The sequence below is a fragment of the Atractosteus spatula genome, chromosome 2 (assembly GCF_055471065.1).
Source record: "Atractosteus spatula isolate fAtrSpa1 chromosome 2, fAtrSpa1.hap1, whole genome shotgun sequence".
Taxonomy (NCBI): Eukaryota; Metazoa; Chordata; class Actinopteri; order Semionotiformes; family Lepisosteidae; genus Atractosteus; species Atractosteus spatula.
This window is the reverse complement of record NC_142707.1, coordinates 45561191-45581130: the sequence shown is the minus strand read 5'-3', so window position 1 is coordinate 45581130 and position 19940 is coordinate 45561191. Positions and strand designations below refer to the sequence as shown.

Genomic DNA, 19940 nt, shown 5'->3' with positions numbered 1-19940 from the left:
TGGGAACATACAGTAGATGGAGCAAAGTACTGGCAAATCTTAGAGAAAAACCTACTTTATATCAGACTTAAAACTGGGACAAAAATTCATCTTTCAGCCAGACAACAACCCGAAGCACAAAACCAGAGATACACTGGGGTGGCCTAAAAATGTGAAAGTGAATGTTCATGATCCTGTCAAAGTCCTGACTTCAATCATATTGAGACTCTGTGCAAAGGCCTATAAAGTGCTGTCCAAAACAACTTGTGAGAGCCCGAGCAAATCTGCCACAAAGAAAGGGCAATAACTGCACCATGTGAATGTGGAGAGGAGGCAGAGACTTACCCCAAAAGACTCGGAGCTGTTGATGCTCCCAAAGACATTTCAACCACACATTAGGTTCGTGGGTCTGAATGTATTCAACATATTTCAGTTTTTCCTATATAGTTTTTGCTGTCATTTAGTGCAATTTATCTTACCCTTCAAAGTCTTCTGTTTAAACATTCAGGTTTTGAAGAAAACATTATGTTTCAAAAAGGTGGATGCAACATTTTATAATTTCACAAAATGAGACACCGTGGGAAGGGTCTGAATATTTGTTAAGGCACTGTATATAAATACACAAACACGTCCTTAGATAAACATCAAGGTGGCTTGTAAGCTATGTAAGACACTTGACCTTTCAGCGGTAGTTGGCGTTTATATTCCAGACCTGTGGCACATGCCAAGCACCAATGGCAGAGTCACGTACAGTGAGACAGACCTCAGCTTGCTGTTCCAGAAAGGAGGTGGTGCTGCTACCAAAAGCTCAAATACTGAAAAAATAACGACAAAGTAGGTGGCTTTGATGCATTAAATATTGAAAAATCAAACTTTACTGTGTTTTGCCCTTGATTACTTTATTTTACCTTTCAGACAATTCAACCTACATTTTTGGGTCGTGTACAGTGGTTCATGCTTTTTGGAATACAGTCATAGCACTAGAACTATAGAAAGGGAGATTTTGAAAAGAATACAATTATTTTTCTAGTGACTAGATTCTCCTGTTAGAAATGCCACTCTTTCATTCTGGTACTTGCAATGAACTATCGAAACTCAAAGATAATCAAATTTTATTTTCTTACTTTTAATGAAAACAATCTTGACAAAAAACTGCCAATCTTGACAAAAGCACTGATACTTTTTGTGCTTAACTGCAAAACTCTGGATGTATTAATTCTGATTTAGGTAGTAATTATTTCTGGTAATACTTAATACTTGGATAAAGCAGTTAGAAAATGGATGGATGGATGTTTAATACTTGATAATTCTTGATAATTCTGAGGCCATAATTAAATTCTTTGCAATTTCTTGCATTGCCTTAATAAGTACACATGATATAATTGTTCCACAGGTGGTGTTATCAAATGTCCTTCTTGATTGACAGTACAGAAGCCCCTGTTCCAGACACTAATATACACTGTATACAGAAATATCATAGCAATATATTTATGACCAAATGTACCGCTCATTTTAGCAAGCTAAATATTAATAATTGAACATGGTGAAATATTACTGCATTTTACATGTGAAATCTAATGTTAAATTAATAGAATAATAAATCTTGCCAGTCATGTACAGATTTTGAAATCTACAAAATTCAAATAAAGACACACAAATGCAATTGTCTCAAGAACGGACTTATGTAACGTATAACCGAAAACAGTAACCAGAAAAATTAAAACTAGAAAACCTAAAAAGGTTTAAAAAAAAGTGTGTAATCCCAGGAGCAAATTTATTAAACTTGCTTAACTTCCTTCATTGTATCATATTTATGGAATCTGGTTGTATTATCTACTGTAAATGAACAAAACATAATTTTCCATTTGTCTCCATTTCAGACAATTACACCTGCTTTGTCAATGGAGATATAAAGAGAAACCTTTTTGAGACAAAACAAAAGCATTTTATCACTGGAAACATACTGTATTAAGAGCAGTTGCATACTGTGTTTTGTTCTGCTTACAAGAGCAATTTGCTCTATTAAACATTTTGCTGATCACAAAAGAAAACCTGAAGAGGGAAAGAAATTTTCCTTCCCATGCAAGTGCTGGCTCGACCCAGCAAGGGAGTTATTCTCCCACACAATTTATTTCTTTATAAACTGTTTACTGAATAAGTAACCGAGTTTCATTATGCAGCCCTCTTTATTTTGCCTGCATGTGTTCAGTTTTGACACTGAAGATTCCTCTGTGGACAAGAAAATCTTCTCAAATGCGGCTTTGGTGGGGATAGCTTATTAATACATTGAGCAATTTTCCCATTCAAGGATTTTGAAACGACTGGAGAATGAAAGAAAAAAGTGGAAACCAATCTCATTTAAGGAAGGGGCGAGCCATGAACACTTCTTCATATAAATGCAATAGAATTGCAACTTCTAAATCATTCAGAGTCAATGTTCAAGTGCATTGTTGTTAATTACATGAAGATGCTGGTGAGAAAAAAACAAAGAGAACACTTCCAGTGAGAAACTGTAGAGCTTCACCGAGCTTTATTTACATGCTCACCATTTCTTGTACAAACTAGATTACAATTCAAAATGGAATACACAGGGAAATATCCACTAACATCAAGTAGAAGCGCTTTACTACTGGAGATCAAAGGGAGAAAGGTTAAGTTCGATGGGTTATCCACTATTAAGGTAGTATGTTCTCATTTTCTTGTGATTACAAAATCTCTCACATTAAAAAAAAACTACAGCTCAGGACTTCCCCACCCCCAAATAAAAAGAAAGATACTTAGCCACTTGTTGAAAGTGTGAGGGTTATCTAAAATAGCCTGTTCAAACACATATTGCATTAGTTTACATTTTCTTTTTGGCAAAGGAGAAACACAGAGACAATTGAGAGGGGGGAAAAGGAGAGGTGGTGAAGGAGGAGGAAGGAATTTAACCCTTCTTGAACTTTGTAAACAGAAATGTTATGAGGAAAATGCGAACCTGCTGTGGAATCTTTACTGGCGAGCCAAAGAAACCCATCTTGGACTCCATTATCTTCCGACACATGGAAATTCTGCTTCCTCCAAACCAGCTCCTTTGCATTTTTATAAGCACCTGGAGGATTAGACCAGACCAGAGCCTGATGTTTCAGTGCATCGCTTTGTCCAATCTGTACTCTACTTCTGTCAGAATTCATGATTAACATAAGCGAAGAATTTCTGATTACACAGACTGCTAACTTAGTGGACGTGTTTCAGACAGGACCAAACAATGCTTATTCCAAACCCAACTTTCCCTTTTTTTCCCTCTTGGCTTCCTGATTGTCCCACAGCCTTCCCTGTCATACTACCTTAATAAGTGCCGCAGATGAAAATGTCTCAAAAGAAAGGAATGAGAAAAATCACTAATTTGCAGAAACTGCCGATATGCTATTATCCTACTCACGTCATCACAGAAAGTACACGTTCAGTGAACGGCAATGCGAGAACACTGAGGAGCAGTACAGGAGGGGGTGGGGACTGGCAGGGCTGCTATATAAAATGGGACAGGTGTTCAAAGTTACGATATTGTCTAAGGAAGATCCATCATACTGATCGGTGTCACTGCAAAGCTACTTTTCTTGGGGCGTGGAGAAGGTGGAGGTGGAGGTCAGTTTTTCGTGTGCTGGGGGGTCACGCAGGACTGGGGGTGTCAGTGACACATGGGTAATCTGTGTGAAGGGTGGTCATGCACTAAACTTCGGGCTGCACTGCTAATGCAATAACCTACCAGCCATGCATAATGATCTGCCCCGGCTTCATATTAAAATATATTAGGCATTACAATATCCTATAAAACAAGAAACCTCCACAGTCTACTCCAAAGAAATAGGCTTGAAACTTCTCAAATAGTGAGCTGCACCAGAAATCAAGTTCACTTTTTTTTAGCTTCCCTGGCAGCCTATCTTCACGTAGTTTTCTCTTATTCTTACCCTACCTTCAGAGCTCTCTCTTTATATTTGTACTTCTACTATTCACTTTTCCCGGTTTTAGTAGAAAATTAACGGTAGCTATGCACATATATTAACACATATATATATGTATCACACACAGTGTGTAGTGTGTATGCATAAATAGATATATATATGTACTGTATACCAAATAGGATAAGTAGAATGTTTTTAAAAATGCATTAAGAGGAAATGAAAGTTTAACTGTGGCATTTCTATGAATGCTTCAGTTTTGCGTATGAAGTAAAGAAAGGCAGTTATTTTGTGTAAAAAAGAATGCAAAAGCTGATTATGTTTTTTGACTCCTCTTCTTCTAGAAGAAAAAGATTACACATCATTATTATTTTAAGAATCTGTTTCTTACAAAGAAAAATAAAAAGCTGAGAACCATTTAACTAGACCCATGTCTGATGTTGTCTATACTCTAAACGTCCTAAGCACTGGGGCTGTTGCATATATGAAAGTCCCTAATTCACACAGAGAAACATTCTGAATTACAACTTTTGTATCATTTTTTTTTGCTTTTTTGGCTGCCAGCATCTTCTACATGTTCAAGTAATTTTGGCAATATACAAGATAGCTTATCACTTCCTCAATAAAATGGCTTCCGAATGGATATTTAACTCTAACACTGCCATGTGATGCCAAACAGGCTTTCTTCTTAGTTATCACTACCTCTTCCTTTGTCAGCTGGAAATTAAATAGCCCATTTAGACAGGCTGAACACTGTTTAGCACCCAATAGGGCATAGCAACGTACACAATGCTAGAACAGGTTTTGGCTTCATATTATATCGGACTGAGTCACCACAGCCCTGTTAAAGGCTATCCCATTTCCTAAGTACTGCAGTATACCAAACAGAATCCTGACAGATTCTATAGTTACAGACACATAAACATTTATTATCCGTCTTAAATCACTGCTTCCGAATCATGTATAATTAGGGGTTAAGGTATTACAGAAAATAATGGAAAACCCCGAAAAAAACAACCAAAAAAAAACCCAAAACAAATGACGTGCACCAGTTTATAAAAGTAAAGCCTTCCTGTGTCTTGCCTTTTTCCTTTATAAAATGATATCTGAGTGTGATGGAAACAATGTTGCCAAAATGATTATTTCCCTGATTTTTTGTTACTTTCTCTTTAATTATTTCAACTGGATACATACTTCTAAAATGGACACCATGGAAAGGTAATTATTAGAAAAATGAACATAAACTTTTAACATTAAAAACTTAAAAAAAACCAAGAAGAAATTAAAACTAAAACATCCCCATAAACCACTTTATAGGATAATAATACCACATAACATTTTTACAGAAACTACTGTAAAAGGCTACATTATACTTGCAAGTTCACCTTTAAAACAATATATCTCTCTGGAGTCGGTGCATGTTTTTGTTACAGGTTTTTCAGAAAAGATTGCATAATTTTTTTTAATTAGTTTTTCTTTTTTTGCCGGGAACTTCATTAAAGCTGAAGCAAGTATCTTCTGTTGACTGAATGTCTTCATTTTGTGGGAACAATGGTAAAACTCTCAAGTGGCTGTGTTCTGAAAACAGACTACTATCCACATCGTGCTGACGGCTGGTTTGGCAAAGGATATTGTGTTGGGTCTTGCATCACATTAAGGATCTGAAAGCAAAACAAAACAAAACAGATGAATTTGCAATTCCTTCACTCCAGCAGCCTTTGCATTATGACATCTCTATTTTCTAACAAGATTATGTCACAACACAACTCTGCATACTACTGTTCACCTGGGCGTATTGTACAGTATACTTTTCTTAATGGCTTTTATATACATTTGTATTGACCTTTACAGAACAAATACATTTGTTCACCACTTTATGTTGCTATCACAGCATGATGAATGTGTTCTCATCCTGGGTACCGAGCTTCCAGCTAATACATTGTACACTCTCACACTGGTTTGGATTTTTGTTTTAATTGCTAAATGTGAAATGTCATTTTTCAACTCAACGTGAAATATCATGGGAGTGATGGAGTCTGAAGGCTGATTGTTCTTTGACCTTTTCTCACTGTTAATTTAGTCAGCTGTTGAGGTACTGATTCCTGGACCTACAAATTCAACCCAAGCAATTGCTGTCATCAGCTGCCGGCTCTGTGCTGGAGTAACTTTACAACTCTCCAATTCCTGGAATCTACAGTATATTAAGAACAATTATAGCCAGGTCGCCGCTATGAAGGTTTCTGAAAATCACCATATTAAAACTAATGTTGCACATGTGTTTCAGGAGACAGAAAACAAAAATAAACCACTAAATTCAGGCACGACATGCTGTGGCTTCCTTTTCACACTTGCCTTCTGTTCCACCAAGCGATAAAGGTTGCTGCAGTCTTGTTTTTTTCCGATTCGTAAAAAGGGTTTACTTGCATTGTGGTTGTATTAGAACAAAAAGCAAATTACACAGTTTTTCTCTCATTTCTATACACTGAGTGTGATCAATGAGAAATCTGATGACAGAAAATAAATGGCTTTTACTGAGTTGGAAAACAACAGGTACAGTAGTTACGCCCTAGTGACTACTAGAGAGAATAGTATAGGATTATGAAAAGTTATTAAACTGAAAAGTTTAATGTTGTTTTACTCCATTTTTGTGTGATTGACATCGGTATCAATGTTAATTTATACAGTACAGTATACAGCACAGCATGTGTTGCTGTGTCCATGAAGCACTGTAGCTCACCATGGTCATATTGCAAAATAGAAGTCTGACATACTGCCTTCTATTTGACAAACTTGTACACTCATTTGCAAACTGTTCTTTTGCGTGCCTTATTTTAAGAAATAAGAAAAATCTTGCCCCTTCCAGACTCCACTTCTCTGGAGAGAGGAGTGTTGGGGATAAGAAAGCAAACCTTGATGCCTTATACTGCAGTCAGAATTAGCTCTTGCACTTCTTGAACATGATTTCTCTTCCCTGCGGTTGTCCACTACTTCCAAAGAATCCTACGCATTATTAAACCAGCACTCCTGCTAATGCTTGTTTATTAAAGAATTAACTGCAGGCTTACACTGACTTAATGTAGTGTATTAAACCACTTATTTTAAGTGTTTATCGCACATGGATTTTATATGGATGTATATTTTAGGTATATTTTAATTGAATTGAATGAAACCCCTCTAAACAAACTTCCTGTAAGTTCATTTCACCATGCCGTCTTCACAATGTTAAATCTAAAATTCTGCTTGTTGCCTATGGCAACACTGTTTTTCAGTATAGAACAGAACCCCAATATTTATCTCCAGCATCCTTAACCTTTGCCCTGAAAGGGTGAAAGCTACTGTCTGAATGTACCACATAAATCCCATTTATCACACAAATCTTTTCAATACTTCTTAACGTGGGTGGAGGTTTAGAACTTTAATAAAACACCCTATTTTTTCTAAATCCCCCACCGTAGCAACTGTATCAGCTAAACAAAGTTTAATTGCATCGAAACCAGCAATACAGCAAGAAACAAAAAACACAAGCTGCTCACCCCCTATGGCAATAGAGCCTTTCCGTGACATTTTCAGGTTTAGTTTTTGTACAAGGATGGTTCAAATGACTCTGTGCCTAATGTATGCAAAGCAAGCACACAAATTAAGAACACACATCTTTGAAAGTGATTTGTTAACAGATCATTCCTGCAGTTCTTCATTTCCCTCCTGAATGAGTTTTTCTTCCACCTCATTCAGGGGCCTCAGCCTGTTTCAGCTCATTGTTTACAATCCACTTTGAACACAGATCACTCTTCAATTTAGAAAACACCTGCTCCACCCAGTACACCCTCATAATGTCTTACTCTTGAATTTGAGACACAGGACAAATAATACATATGCTCTCATAACTGCTGCTGCACTTCCTCTTTAATGTACCAGAGTTACTGTGCGATGATTCCCCTCTCAGGTTTCTTCAAACCCTACAGGATCACATGGATCACACAGTGGCAAGACCTTCCTACTCATCCCATACGATTCCTAAAAGTACATTATTACACTAATGTTCCAAAACCAAGCTGATTTCCTCATTAACCTCAGTAGCACCCTGACCTAGTGCCATCCACAAGACTCTTGTCACAATTAAACTTGGCACAGTTTGGACATACACTGAGAATATGCATGTGTATGTAATATAAGTCAATAGCAAACATGCAGTATCAAACAAAGCCATTTAGGATTTAGTGAGGTTTCCGCATATAAAGGAGAACTGTTTTAATTACTTTCATGTAAAAGCACATGTCCTGTGGTGACTTCTAGCTTCTAAACACTGCAAAAGTGAACAGATCAACAGAATTAGCTGTAAATGTTCAATGATCGTTTAAGCTTTCCTGGTCTGGAATCCTCCAAACAGGCATAAAGCCAATCACAAACGCACAAATATACTGTATGTAACTAGAATCATCATTGTGTCGCTACTTGAGTATTTCAGTGAAGCAGCACTTACACCTCGCTTTTTATTGGCCAAATGAATAAAATGTGTGTAAAATCAGGTGTGATGCATTTATTCACTTCAACACGGAAGTACTATCCGGAGGTATCAACTTTCAACATAACAGCTCACCTCCTCGGAGGTGCAAACAGCAAATATAAAATTAAGTCAGGGCTCAAGGAAACGGTTTGGGGTTTTAAATTCTCAGAATAATGAGGATTTCTTAAGGAAATCTAAAAGTTAATTAAATTTAGTTAAGCAAAAATGTGTATTGATTAATAAACAAATGAATAAGAATCACTTTATTGCATAAAACTACTTCAGGAATGATAAATTATTAGTTCAACAAACTTAAAATATCTGTACATAAACTGAACCACATTCGGTTTTAGTACAGATATCAAAGTTTTAAACAAGATTTGTGCAGAGTGCAGTGCAAGCCATTTGGTTCAACCACTAAGGTTTGTATTGTTTAGTAAAATGCATTCAGGTTCAAGAGATGAAAGGGGAAGATTTAGTAAGGTAACAGAAGGGTCAAGGGCTCCACTTCATAATTAAGACACAATTCTTTCTACATGCATTAGAAATTAGAACAGTTACAAACCAGAGAACGGTCTATCTAGCCCATTTGGCAGTAGCTAATTAAAGATATCATCCAGATGTGTCTTAAAAGAAGCCCAGGTGTTAGATAAACTACAGTAGATGGCTTTTCCCATATTCCCACAACTATTTGGGTAAAGAAGTGTCTCCTGTTCTCAGTATTAAATACACTTCCATTACTTCCCTGAAGTTTTCCCTGTAAGCACTGCTTGTTTGACATTGCCAGTGCCTTTTAGGATTGTAGTCTTTTCAGCTCAAGACTAAAAAAGTTTAGTTCCTTTAGTCTGTCAATGTAGGACATCCCTTGAGCCCAGTAAATGTATCTGGTTGCTTATCTCTGGACTGATTCCAGAGCACCAGTATATTTTCTATCACATGGTGACCAACATTGTACACAGAATGTTAATGAGGCCTTTCTAGTGCAATGAACAATCTTAACATATCAACCCTATTTTAGCAAACTGTAACATGTCTTTAACCTCTATTAAAAACACATCAAACCAAAAACAAAATCCTCTTAAAGTAACTTTCATTTCATCCCACTTCCTCTTCAAAGGGTTGCAGGAGCTTTCACAGGTCTTAAAACAGCATTTTTGTTATCCGCAGGGCTGTCTCATCTTAGTGTAAACTAAATAAACCCAGTTTGAGTTTAATTATCTTTGCTTATCCTCACAGTATGGCATATGAAAGGCACATAGGTGTACGATACACATCTGTTACTGTATAAATTAAGGATTCAATTTAATATGTGAAAGTACAGTTGCTTGGTCGTTAGAGTGTTTGGTTCAGAAGGTGTTGTTTACATGCAGCTAGAGGAAAGAGCTTATTATCGTTTCAAAGAACTATTATTTTGGCATGCCTGTCAGATTTGGTGTATTTTTAAAGAAATTAACAGATGCTCACTGCATGAACATATATACATAACAAATAAGAAGCTCCTGTAGAATATGTTTCTTTTCTCAAGACATAACTGTCATTTGAAAAGAACAAGAGAAAGCGTCAATAATCAGTCATTATTGTATTATTTCACTGCTTCATGTGCCAAAATGTATGTTTGACCAAGTGTTTACTATATCACACTAGCAATAGACCAATAGGATCCAAGGGATCCCAGGGCTGCTCAGTAGTAGATATCAGTCCAACAGCTGCTCAAGAGTGCTTCAATTTTCAGTCAGTAGTGCTAGGTAGCTGCCTATGTATTTTTCCAGCAAGTGTAAGAATGCTACCAAGAAATCAAAATTATAGTGATGTTATTATGAACCTATTTATTTCTTACTGTGCCCCATTATATTCCCTTAATCAATACAATGCAATAATTAACACTGTTCTTCAACACTGATTAACCAATACACACTCTGCCTTTCTGTCTTTTGGAGATGTTATAATTTGATGAATGTAGAACCAGCGTGTGTAGATTTTACATGTGAGTGTGACAAGGATAGTAATAATAATAATAATAATAATAATAATAATAATAATAATAATCATCTTTATTTTCTATAGCGCCTTTAAAGGTGACTTCTCAAAGCACTTTACAGGATGACAACAACAATAAATAAGAAGAATACACAAGATAAAACACAATTACAATATATAGAGGAGACCGTGGATGGTGGTACTAAGAAAAGCAGAGGGGTGAAGAATGGAACCAGTTAAGTAAAGGCTTTTCTGAAGAAGAGGGATTTGAGTCTGGATTTGAAGGAGTTTAGAGAAGGTGACTCTCTGATATCTTCGGGGAGAGAGTTCCAGAGCTTGGGGCTATAACAGGAGAAGGCCCTGTCACCCATACAATGTAGACGGACTTAGGGGACAGTAAGGAGAGCAGAATTAGAAGAGCGAAGGTTGCGAGGTGGGGAGTAGGGCGATAATAGTTCAGACGGGTACTGAGGTGCCAAGCCATGCAGAGCCTTATAGGTGAGCATGAGGATTTTAAAGTCTACACGGAATTTGACCGGAAGCCAGTGCAAGGACTCCAGGATAGGAGTAATGTGAACACTTGCACGAGACCTGGTCAGGATTCTGGCTGCTGAATTTTGGACATACTGCAGTTTGTTCAGAGTAGATTTAGATTTAGTAGATTTACCCCAGTGAGCAGAGTCTCTCTATAGTCTCTACCTAGCCCTGCTGGGACCGAATGCTGGCTGCTTGTGGACTCCGATGACACAGAGTGCCACTGCCTAGACAGCGTAACTCCACCACGGCCAAAGACCAGGTCTTCTTCCACATCAGTATCTTACACCATCTACATTTCACAGGGAGTCGTGTCACTTCTGTAACTCACTCAGTGAACTCAGCAGTCACCCGCTACAGGGGTCACCAGTATGCAGCACTCTTACAGGCTACAAGTTCACCCTGGCAGTTTTTCACTTATCTGGGCACCCCAGTCATATATGACCATTGATCTGTATGCAATTGCCAGCTGCCGGTCCTGTAATACTTGATTATTAATACTTTATTATTATTGTTCGTATTCCTCTCTTACAAAGAAAGAAGATTTACAACACTTTATGATTAATTCATTCTTGTCAGCTGAGAGACTTTTTAAACTGTTAAAGGTATTTGTTTTGAAGTGAGCTTACCTGCTCTGCCCATCTCTAGTCCTGTAAAAGAGAGTGGATTTTCAACCAGGCACCCAGCTCTGGGAGGAGGTCTGTTTAGCACCAGTGAAGTTCCCCACATTAAGGTTGACAACATTCTGAGCGGAGATGAGCGAATCAAAGTTGAAGTCCAAACCATCAGCGTCCATGAGCTCACTGCGGATGATCGAGTCCATATCACACTCCAGGCTGCCATTAAACATGTCCAGGTCAAGGTCACTAGGGAACTTGTCCTGATTCATGGACGGAAGGGTGATGCCACTTTCGCTGAGACTGGAGTATAAGGAAGAGTCAGAGCTACAGATTTGCATAGATTGGTTACTGCCACTGGGAGACTGGAGCTGGTGCTTGGCAGAAACCAGGCTGTTGGTCTCATTGGCCAGGCCGATGCCCCCGTTGACCAAGCTGGACAACCCAGCCCGGCTTCCCCCCAGTGAGTTCTGAGACTGGGGCTGAGGGTGCAGCAGGCTCCCATGGTTCACAGGGCTTCCCTGGTTCGACTGGGAGGCGGTGAAGGACATCATCGGGTCACTGCGCAACATGATGTTCCGGCGGGAGCTCTGCGAGGAGACGGAGGTGCTGGCCTGCGACATGAGAGGATCCGACTGAGTCATCATGACGTCACTGTGGCTGTGCGAGTCTGAGCTGAGCAGATCCTGCAGGGTTTGGTTGCCAAAGTGGGAGATGCAGGAGAAAGTGGCCTGCTTGTTCTCCTGGATGGTCTGCATGGGCGACTGGCGTAGGCCAGTGAGGGACGGGGTGCCGAAGATGGAGTTGGTGTAGCTGCCAGAAGGGGAGCCCAGGCCCGTGCCTTTGGAGCCGTAGGTGAAGCTGGAGCTCCTCTGCATGATCCCGCCACCCCCACTGCTGCCGTTGACACTCCCTGGAGACTGTTGCTGGGAGGGGGTCAGGTTGATGTTGTCAAGAAGGTCATCCATCAGGTTGTCCGAGAGCCCTTCATTGAGATTCATAGTACCGGCCAAGTCTGCCAGCCGGGGGAGCTCTGTGGAGCAGGGTTTACTGACCGAAGGGGACAGACTGCTGGGGCTGGAGTACAGCATGGGGGACAGCGGTGCATCGTCGTCAGGCACCTCGTCCAGCTCAGGGTTGGCTAAGATTGGCGAGAGGCGTCCGCTGATGGTGCTCGCATTGGAGTTGGTGCGCGAGCGGAAGTCGGTCCAGGGGTCCATCTCATCGCTGCTGCGAGAGGTGGGGCTCCCCGGCCACTTGTTGAGCTGGCTGGAGGGACTCTCCGCACCCCCCTCTTGCCCTGCTTGCAAAGCTGCCTTCTTCTTGGCTGCGCGCCCCCGGCTCTTGCTGTACTTGTTGCTGTTGTCCATGGAAACGGCCCGTCGACGCGGGGCCTTGCCGCCCTTCCCACCATCCGGATTGATCATCCACCAGGAGCTCTTCCCAGTGCCCTCGTTCTGCACCCGAATAAAACGACTGTGCAGCGACAAGTTGTGTCGGATGGAATTCTGGGAAACAGGAAGTGAAAGGAAGAATTAATGAACTGGTATTCTATGTTTTCACAAAATAAGAATAAGTGTGGATTTTTCTACATTAAGGACAAAAGATTAATTATTGAACAAATTATTAGATGGAATAATTCCAGATTTGTATCAATTATTATTATTTGTACACCTAGATGTAAATTAAATTTTACCAAATGCTTTGAGATTTATCAGTTACCCAGATTAGTATTTCTGGCATTGTTGTTTATGTAAGATGGCTACAGTATATAGCTAAAACAAACTACAAACTATCCTGGCAACATCCTCTGTTGATTCTTCTAAAATAACTGTTGGTGTCAAGTACTTCTAAACCAGTTTGTTGATAAAATTGCTTCCAGCAATTACATTACATATCTATTAGGAAATATCCTTTTAACGTATTAAATTGTAACTGTTCTGTACTATATCTCAGTTTGCTATACTCCACTGTACTGTACTATATCACAGTTTACTATTGTAACAGAAAAAAGAACAACCTATGGAAAAGGCAACCCTCTTTTTTATGTTGGAAACTAGAAACATTTCTGCATTACTAAAACTGAAAATCAATGTTTTTTTTCATTCTTTTCAGTTGTATACCTTACTAATTTTGGAGAACAAAAAGACACCCACCATTATGTTGCACAATTAAATTTCTAAAGAAATAATTCGTTGAACCTCTTCCATACTGTATGTCCATCACCCTGTTATACTGTTTTATATTAAGCTTCAAACAAGTTACTTCCAATATCCATAACTACAAACTGCCATTCACTGTGTACAAAATTGTGAAAGTGTTTCTTTTTTAATAATATATATATATTTAATTATAAGTTTTAAAAGAGTGTAGTTTCAATCCCTAACCATTTTATTATTTTTAGGTTACAAATATAGATAACAACAGCATTTGCTTAACATTAAGATAAGTGAAGTAAAAGTCCTTGTTGGTCTTTGTGGCAAGAATTTATGACCGCAGATGTGTGGAAAAAGGACTGTGTTACATTAGAGGCGAATAAGCCAAAAATAACAAAAAGTACAATAATGATGCAACAGCCAGGATATATCTGGAAGATCACAATTTTGTTTTCTGTGCGGCCTCTTTGAACAACAGAAAAGGTCATGGTGGATAGATTTATTGGGGGACAACATGAAAAGACCAGATGTGTTTATATTTAAAAAGGCCCTGTGAACATTCTGAGTCAAGCTGAAATATGTTTTTCCTACCAGCTCATACATTTTTGAAAAGGCACATGATGATAATTTTACATTACAGAAAGTCTAAGACTCCCAATGCAAAGTTTTTTTTTTAAATAATCAATTTAGCCTTTGCTCAAGGTCCTTAACCGTTTGACAGTTATAAGTTCATGTGCCTTAATTAGCAATGACAAATTTCCCAAGAAGGCACTTTGGGGAAAAAAAGTCTATAGCTAAGCTCAACATTGGTACTCTGTCACATTTTTTCAATATGTTTTAAAGTCTGTTTGGAGACACTTAAAATGCCTAAAAAACCCCACTGAAACAGCCTTTTGCTAAGGCACCAAAGCCTTCTCTGAGTTCAGCTCGGTTATGCAACCGCCTTCTGTCAGGACGCAGATCAAGATAAGGCCTCTCTAGCCAAATGGGCTGTCAATCCCCGACCTCACATCCTCTGCCATGCTCAAAGGAAAAGCCTAGGACAGTTTTTCCAGTATACTGCAATGACCAAATCACAATAAAACTCACCCTCCCTACACACAGCATTTCATCTGAGCCTGTTATCAGAAGGGTATTAACTGCATTTAGACCTGTTTGATTTTTATTAGTACTATGTGTCTTTATGAACAGGAGGGATGGGTTCATACTCTCATTCATACAGTAATGCAGTGTAACAAGCCGAGCCTTTCTTTCTGCTGCCAGGGTATTCTTATCTTTTGATCTTTGAAGTGGACTGTCTTTTCTCTACAGCTCAGTTTGGAACTCCTTCGAGATCCTTGGTCTCTTACATAGCTGCTCTTCCAGTGAGAACTGATTGAGCTGCGTCCATCTCCAGGTCTTTGCGGGTCTCTTCTCACACACAGCTTCTGTCTCATCACACTCTCCTGATCTTCTGTTCATCTCATTAACTATGTGTATGTTAAATCTACCTCACTCCACAGCATCCAGCTCTCTCTTCACTAACTCTCGACCATTCACTAGGCAATTTTTATTCAAATTGCTCTTTGACTTCCATCTCTCTTTGTCTCTCTTACTTGACGTTAGGCATAGACTTACTCGACAGCTCCCAGTAAAACAGCAAACTGACTGTTTCTGTGTCAGGGATGTCAAGGTTTGTTATAGAGAGTTGTCCCTGGCCAAACAGGATCAGTCAGAGCAAGAGCAGTGAGGTGTAAGAGACAGAGAAAAACTACAAAAGAATGTGGTATGATGCAGTGACAAAAGAGAGTAAAGCAAAATAATTATCTTTCACTCTCTTTCTGAGACCACTTGTCTGTCTGTCTGAAGCTCTTGTAACACTGGCTTTACTTGTGACTCAACTGGTGCTGTCTAGACTCACCCTGGCAACCAGCCAGAAGCTTTGATGCTCAGTATGGTCTATTTCAAGGTAGAATCCCTGTCTGTGGAGGTCTCATTATCTCTCCTTCTCAGTTTGAAGTCATACACAGACTAAATCCCTTGCTTCCCACCTAGTTTAGACTCTTATCAGTCACTTTCCAATTACCAGGTGGCCATCTTGGCTTAAGGCCCCATCACTGGGCCTAGGTTTTGAAAGTGTATAAAGTAATCACTGGCTCAACACAATCCACAAACCTAAGCCTTAGCAATTGTTGTGGACATTCATATTCAATACCTAGGAAGTAGGGTACTTCTTAAGAACTGTATGATTTTTATGCAGTTTATTAACTGCCATAAAATGAATTTGTTTAACTCCAAGCTGAAACTAAAGAAAGAGAGGGGGAAAATGTTCAGAGATCTTTAAACCTTTATCTATCACTATCAGTATCTCTGCCTAGAAATTGTTTGGTGTAATAATTGATTAAATACACACTACATTTAGTAGTGGGGCAATGAAAGGTATAAAAAGAAAATTTAAAAAGAAAATACAACTTGAATAATTTGCCTTTTTGTTGTTTAACCTTTCTGTTTGCTATTATGTAGTCAGTACTCTTGTTAAGTCGTTAAAATAAGCTGAAATAATGCTTTTTTCGTTTACTACTGAAACTCTTACGTATTAGATGCTTATTTATTCTGAAAACATAAACTATCTTAGAAGGCATGAGCAGCAAATAAGAGAAAAGATTTGCAAAGGGACAATCACAAACTGGAGCTGCTCACATACAGATGCAAGAGAGAGAAGGCTTCCTTTTCTTTTGATGAGAAGCGTTTAGCGACTGTGCCACATCAGGAGCAGTCTGGTCTTCCAAATACAAATGCTTCTCAGCAGTTTTAAACCTTTCCAGCAGCTGCTTCAGATAACCCTTTTCCATGTTCATCTAACTCCTTTCAGATTTTCCACACAGGTCTGGACACACCATGTGTTAAACTCTCTGTAATCTCTTAAAGGATCTCACAGGAGTCAGATAAAAAGTTTTATTGCAGTACTCTTGTTTAAACCAAAGAGGTGTTTTTTTTACAAGGAACCTAATATTTTTGGGTGGTATAATTGACAGAACAAATATTTTAAAACAGCTGAACAAGAGTAATCAATAACCCACTCTGCCACCCTACTATTACTCATTTGTCATGTACTGTATACCTGCACTGGCAATAAAAAGGCTAGTGCAACTATTACATTACAAATAAAAAATTAGAATTCATTCTGAGACGTTTTTGAAGTGTCAGAGGTAACAGTGCACAGTGGTTCTTTGGAATAATGCAATGTAAATTATTGAGTGATTTTAGTTTTTACAAATGCAATGTATTGTTTTGGGGGCTGGCTTTAGTTTCAGTTTTTTCTGTCATTGTTCCACTAGCAGAATAAGCACCACAGGCACTTTCTCAATCAGGTTCTAAGTTTGTTTAATCACGCGTCTCAGTTTTTCAGTCACAATCAATTGTTTCTTTTCTAAATGATGAAAATCTTAGTTGTGTCACTGTTCTGTCTAGAAATTGTAACCAGTAACTAGTTGGCTCTAAGAATGTCTGATCTCTCAGTCTTGGCATTTCAGGAAAGTGCCAACAATTCAGTTAGAAAGGAAGGCCAATCAGTCTGTTGATGTTGGTTTCCTGCAGTTTCTGGTACAAATCTACGAGGTTTCTGATAAGAGAAAAACTTTAATCAGCTGTCCAGATCCATTTTTATAGAATTTGGATTAAAAGTAAGAACATTACGCTGCAATCATTTCCATTAACAAACGTATTCATCTGTGAAAGAAACTACAATACAGCTGAAAATCCATCCATCCATTTTCTTACTGCTTCTTCCAATTCAGGGTTGTGGAGAAGCAGGAGTAGCCTACTCTGGCAAGCAACGAGCAACAAAGCAAGAGACACCCTGGACAGGATGCTATCCCACCTCAGGGCACACACGCACACACTCACACCAGGGCCAATTGTCCCACTGTCCCAGAAGTCAATTAATCTAACAGTATGGCTTTGGACTGTGGAAGGAAATCTGAGCACTTGGAGCAAAACTCACATGAACACACAAACCCCATGCAGACAGCACCCCAGGCAAGAACTGAACCCAGGGCCCAAGCGCTGTGAGGCAGCAATGCTATCCACTGTACCACCTCAGCTGAAAATGCATTTCCAAAACGTTACAATGAACAACGGAGCTGAAATTCTGCTGTTAAACTGGATGTGGTTCAATATCAGCATTTTTATTAAATCTTACATTTAAACCATGTTTTATTATTACATTTAGACATTTCTTTATGGTACTACATGTGTATTTGTTTATTTTTATCTATGTGTTTAAAAGCAAATTTAATAGGGTCCTATAGACTTAGACATACCCTTTTACATATACAATACAATCAGTGTATTTTGATTATTGAAATTATTAGCATGCTTTCACTTGATAAACTTGTTCAAACTGTTTTCTTTACACCTGTTTTAGGCCTAGTGTTTGCTCTGCAAGGTGCAGATGTTTGAATGAAGGGGAAGGCTCCGAAATGTGGACTTGGAACATTACTGCTCCTGAACGGATCTCTGTCTCATGTCCTACTGCTTCCAAAGATTTATCACACTGCAGCATACAGTACATTCAATCAATAGGGATACTCGCAGGATAGGATTTGCACTGCTTTACTTACAACATGTTCACTAGACAGCACTGTCACAGGGAATCTCCACCTGTGTCACACACGACTGCAGGACATAACCTTTGGTGACTTCATACAAAAAGGACACCAGTAAGGACATATCTGGCCTTTCATGACATGGAAACATTGCTCATTGCATTGAAAAAAAGATATACTTTATTAACCTAAATTCAAAATCATGTTTTAAAAATTCTGTATTAAATACATTACAATGATTTATATGCTGTATCTGTATCTCCCTTTTTATTTTTTGGATTTTGACTTGAAATACTAGGCAAGAAATACCAATGAATAACTACACCACACCACAGTATTCTCAACATAACTTACCCTTAAAAATGCCAGCTATATTAAACTAAAGTGCTCTAGTTTACCTTTTAAGGGTAAAGTGCTCATTAAAAAAACACCTTTCATTATTGTATTACCTATCCTTATTGAATACAGTACATTTGGCTGAAATAATATCATCCTATTTAACACACTCTTGGAACTGAGGGAGACGTTTGTATCCACCTCCTGGGGGCGTCTGCCAAATTAGTCTTCAGCTTGTAGTCTTGATGGAGTTTAGCCACTGACAAGGTAAAGAGCTTGAACATTTGAAGGCTATGTTGCTGTTTTTTTTCTTTGCAATGTGTTTATCGAAACCCAGCTTGACAGAATGACCATTGTGCTTCCAAATCTATCTCGAAACACTATATTGTAAAATCTGTCACACTAGTTAGTCAAGTCTCAATTTCAACATCTCAACTGGCCAGATGATTGGAAATAAACTGGCCAGTCAGTTTATTTCCAGTCATCTGTTTAATCCAATGCATATGATATCCATTACTTCAATCCTAAGGAGTTATTTCTTCTTCTGAAACAGCAGGAGTGATTGATACTGCAGTGGCACTGACTGAACATATTCCAGTGACCCTTAGTCCCACCATACAAAACATGACCTTTAGAGAGAGTTGCCCATGTGTGGATTATGCTGCATGTTCTAGGTATTTCGAGAAAGTCACTTGTAAAAATGAAAAAAATAATTGTTTCAGAAATGGCACCAGTGGAACCTGGCCCTTTGTTCAAATGTTGTCATCATTAGCACAATGGTATCTCCTTTAGTAGATACAAAATCCAAACTGAATTGCAGTTACTCCTGGGTGAACTACACACCATCAGCTACTGCTGCAGAGTTTCATCAAACGAAGGCCCTAGCAGGGTCCACCTGAAAGTCGCAAGTGATGAAAATGACAATGATTTTTGTCCTGCTCTGACATACCTCAACACACATAAAATTCAGCATCATAAGCCACTCATTTGTTCAACATATCCTACTTATAGCCCCTTCTATAGTCAGAGTACCAAGTCTGTCATAATGGTAAGCAGCATAGACTTTCAAAATGAAATAATAACAGCAACCAAATCATTTTGTAAGTTGGAAAACTGCGGGGCTTAATTTAAAATCCTAAAAAAAATCACACAACTTACTGACCCTGAGATTACTTCCTCTCCAGCACCGCACAATTGTTTTGAGTAAATACAATTGCTGGTGCTTGGCCTACTGGTATTCTGGAGCAGACATCTGTGTCTACCACTGCACTACAAATATACACCACAGCCCTGATACACTGACATCATGGAAC

At 38.7% G+C, this 19940-nt stretch overlaps 1 protein-coding gene across 1 annotated transcript in view; it reads right to left on the bottom strand.

Annotated features, from left to right (window-relative positions):
* Positions 1-2481: 2481 nt before the first annotated feature.
* Positions 2482-19940, bottom strand: part of foxo3b (forkhead box O3b) — an 82601-nt gene continuing 65142 nt past the window's right edge. The window contains exons 2-3 of the mRNA XM_088932070.1: positions 11562-13057; positions 2482-5578 (exon numbers count right to left, since the gene is read on the bottom strand). Of these exons, the coding sequence (XP_088788196.1) occupies positions 11603-13057 (1455 nt within the window). The 3' untranslated portion in view covers positions 2482-5578; positions 11562-11602. The remainder of the gene's footprint in view (positions 5579-11561; positions 13058-19940) is intronic.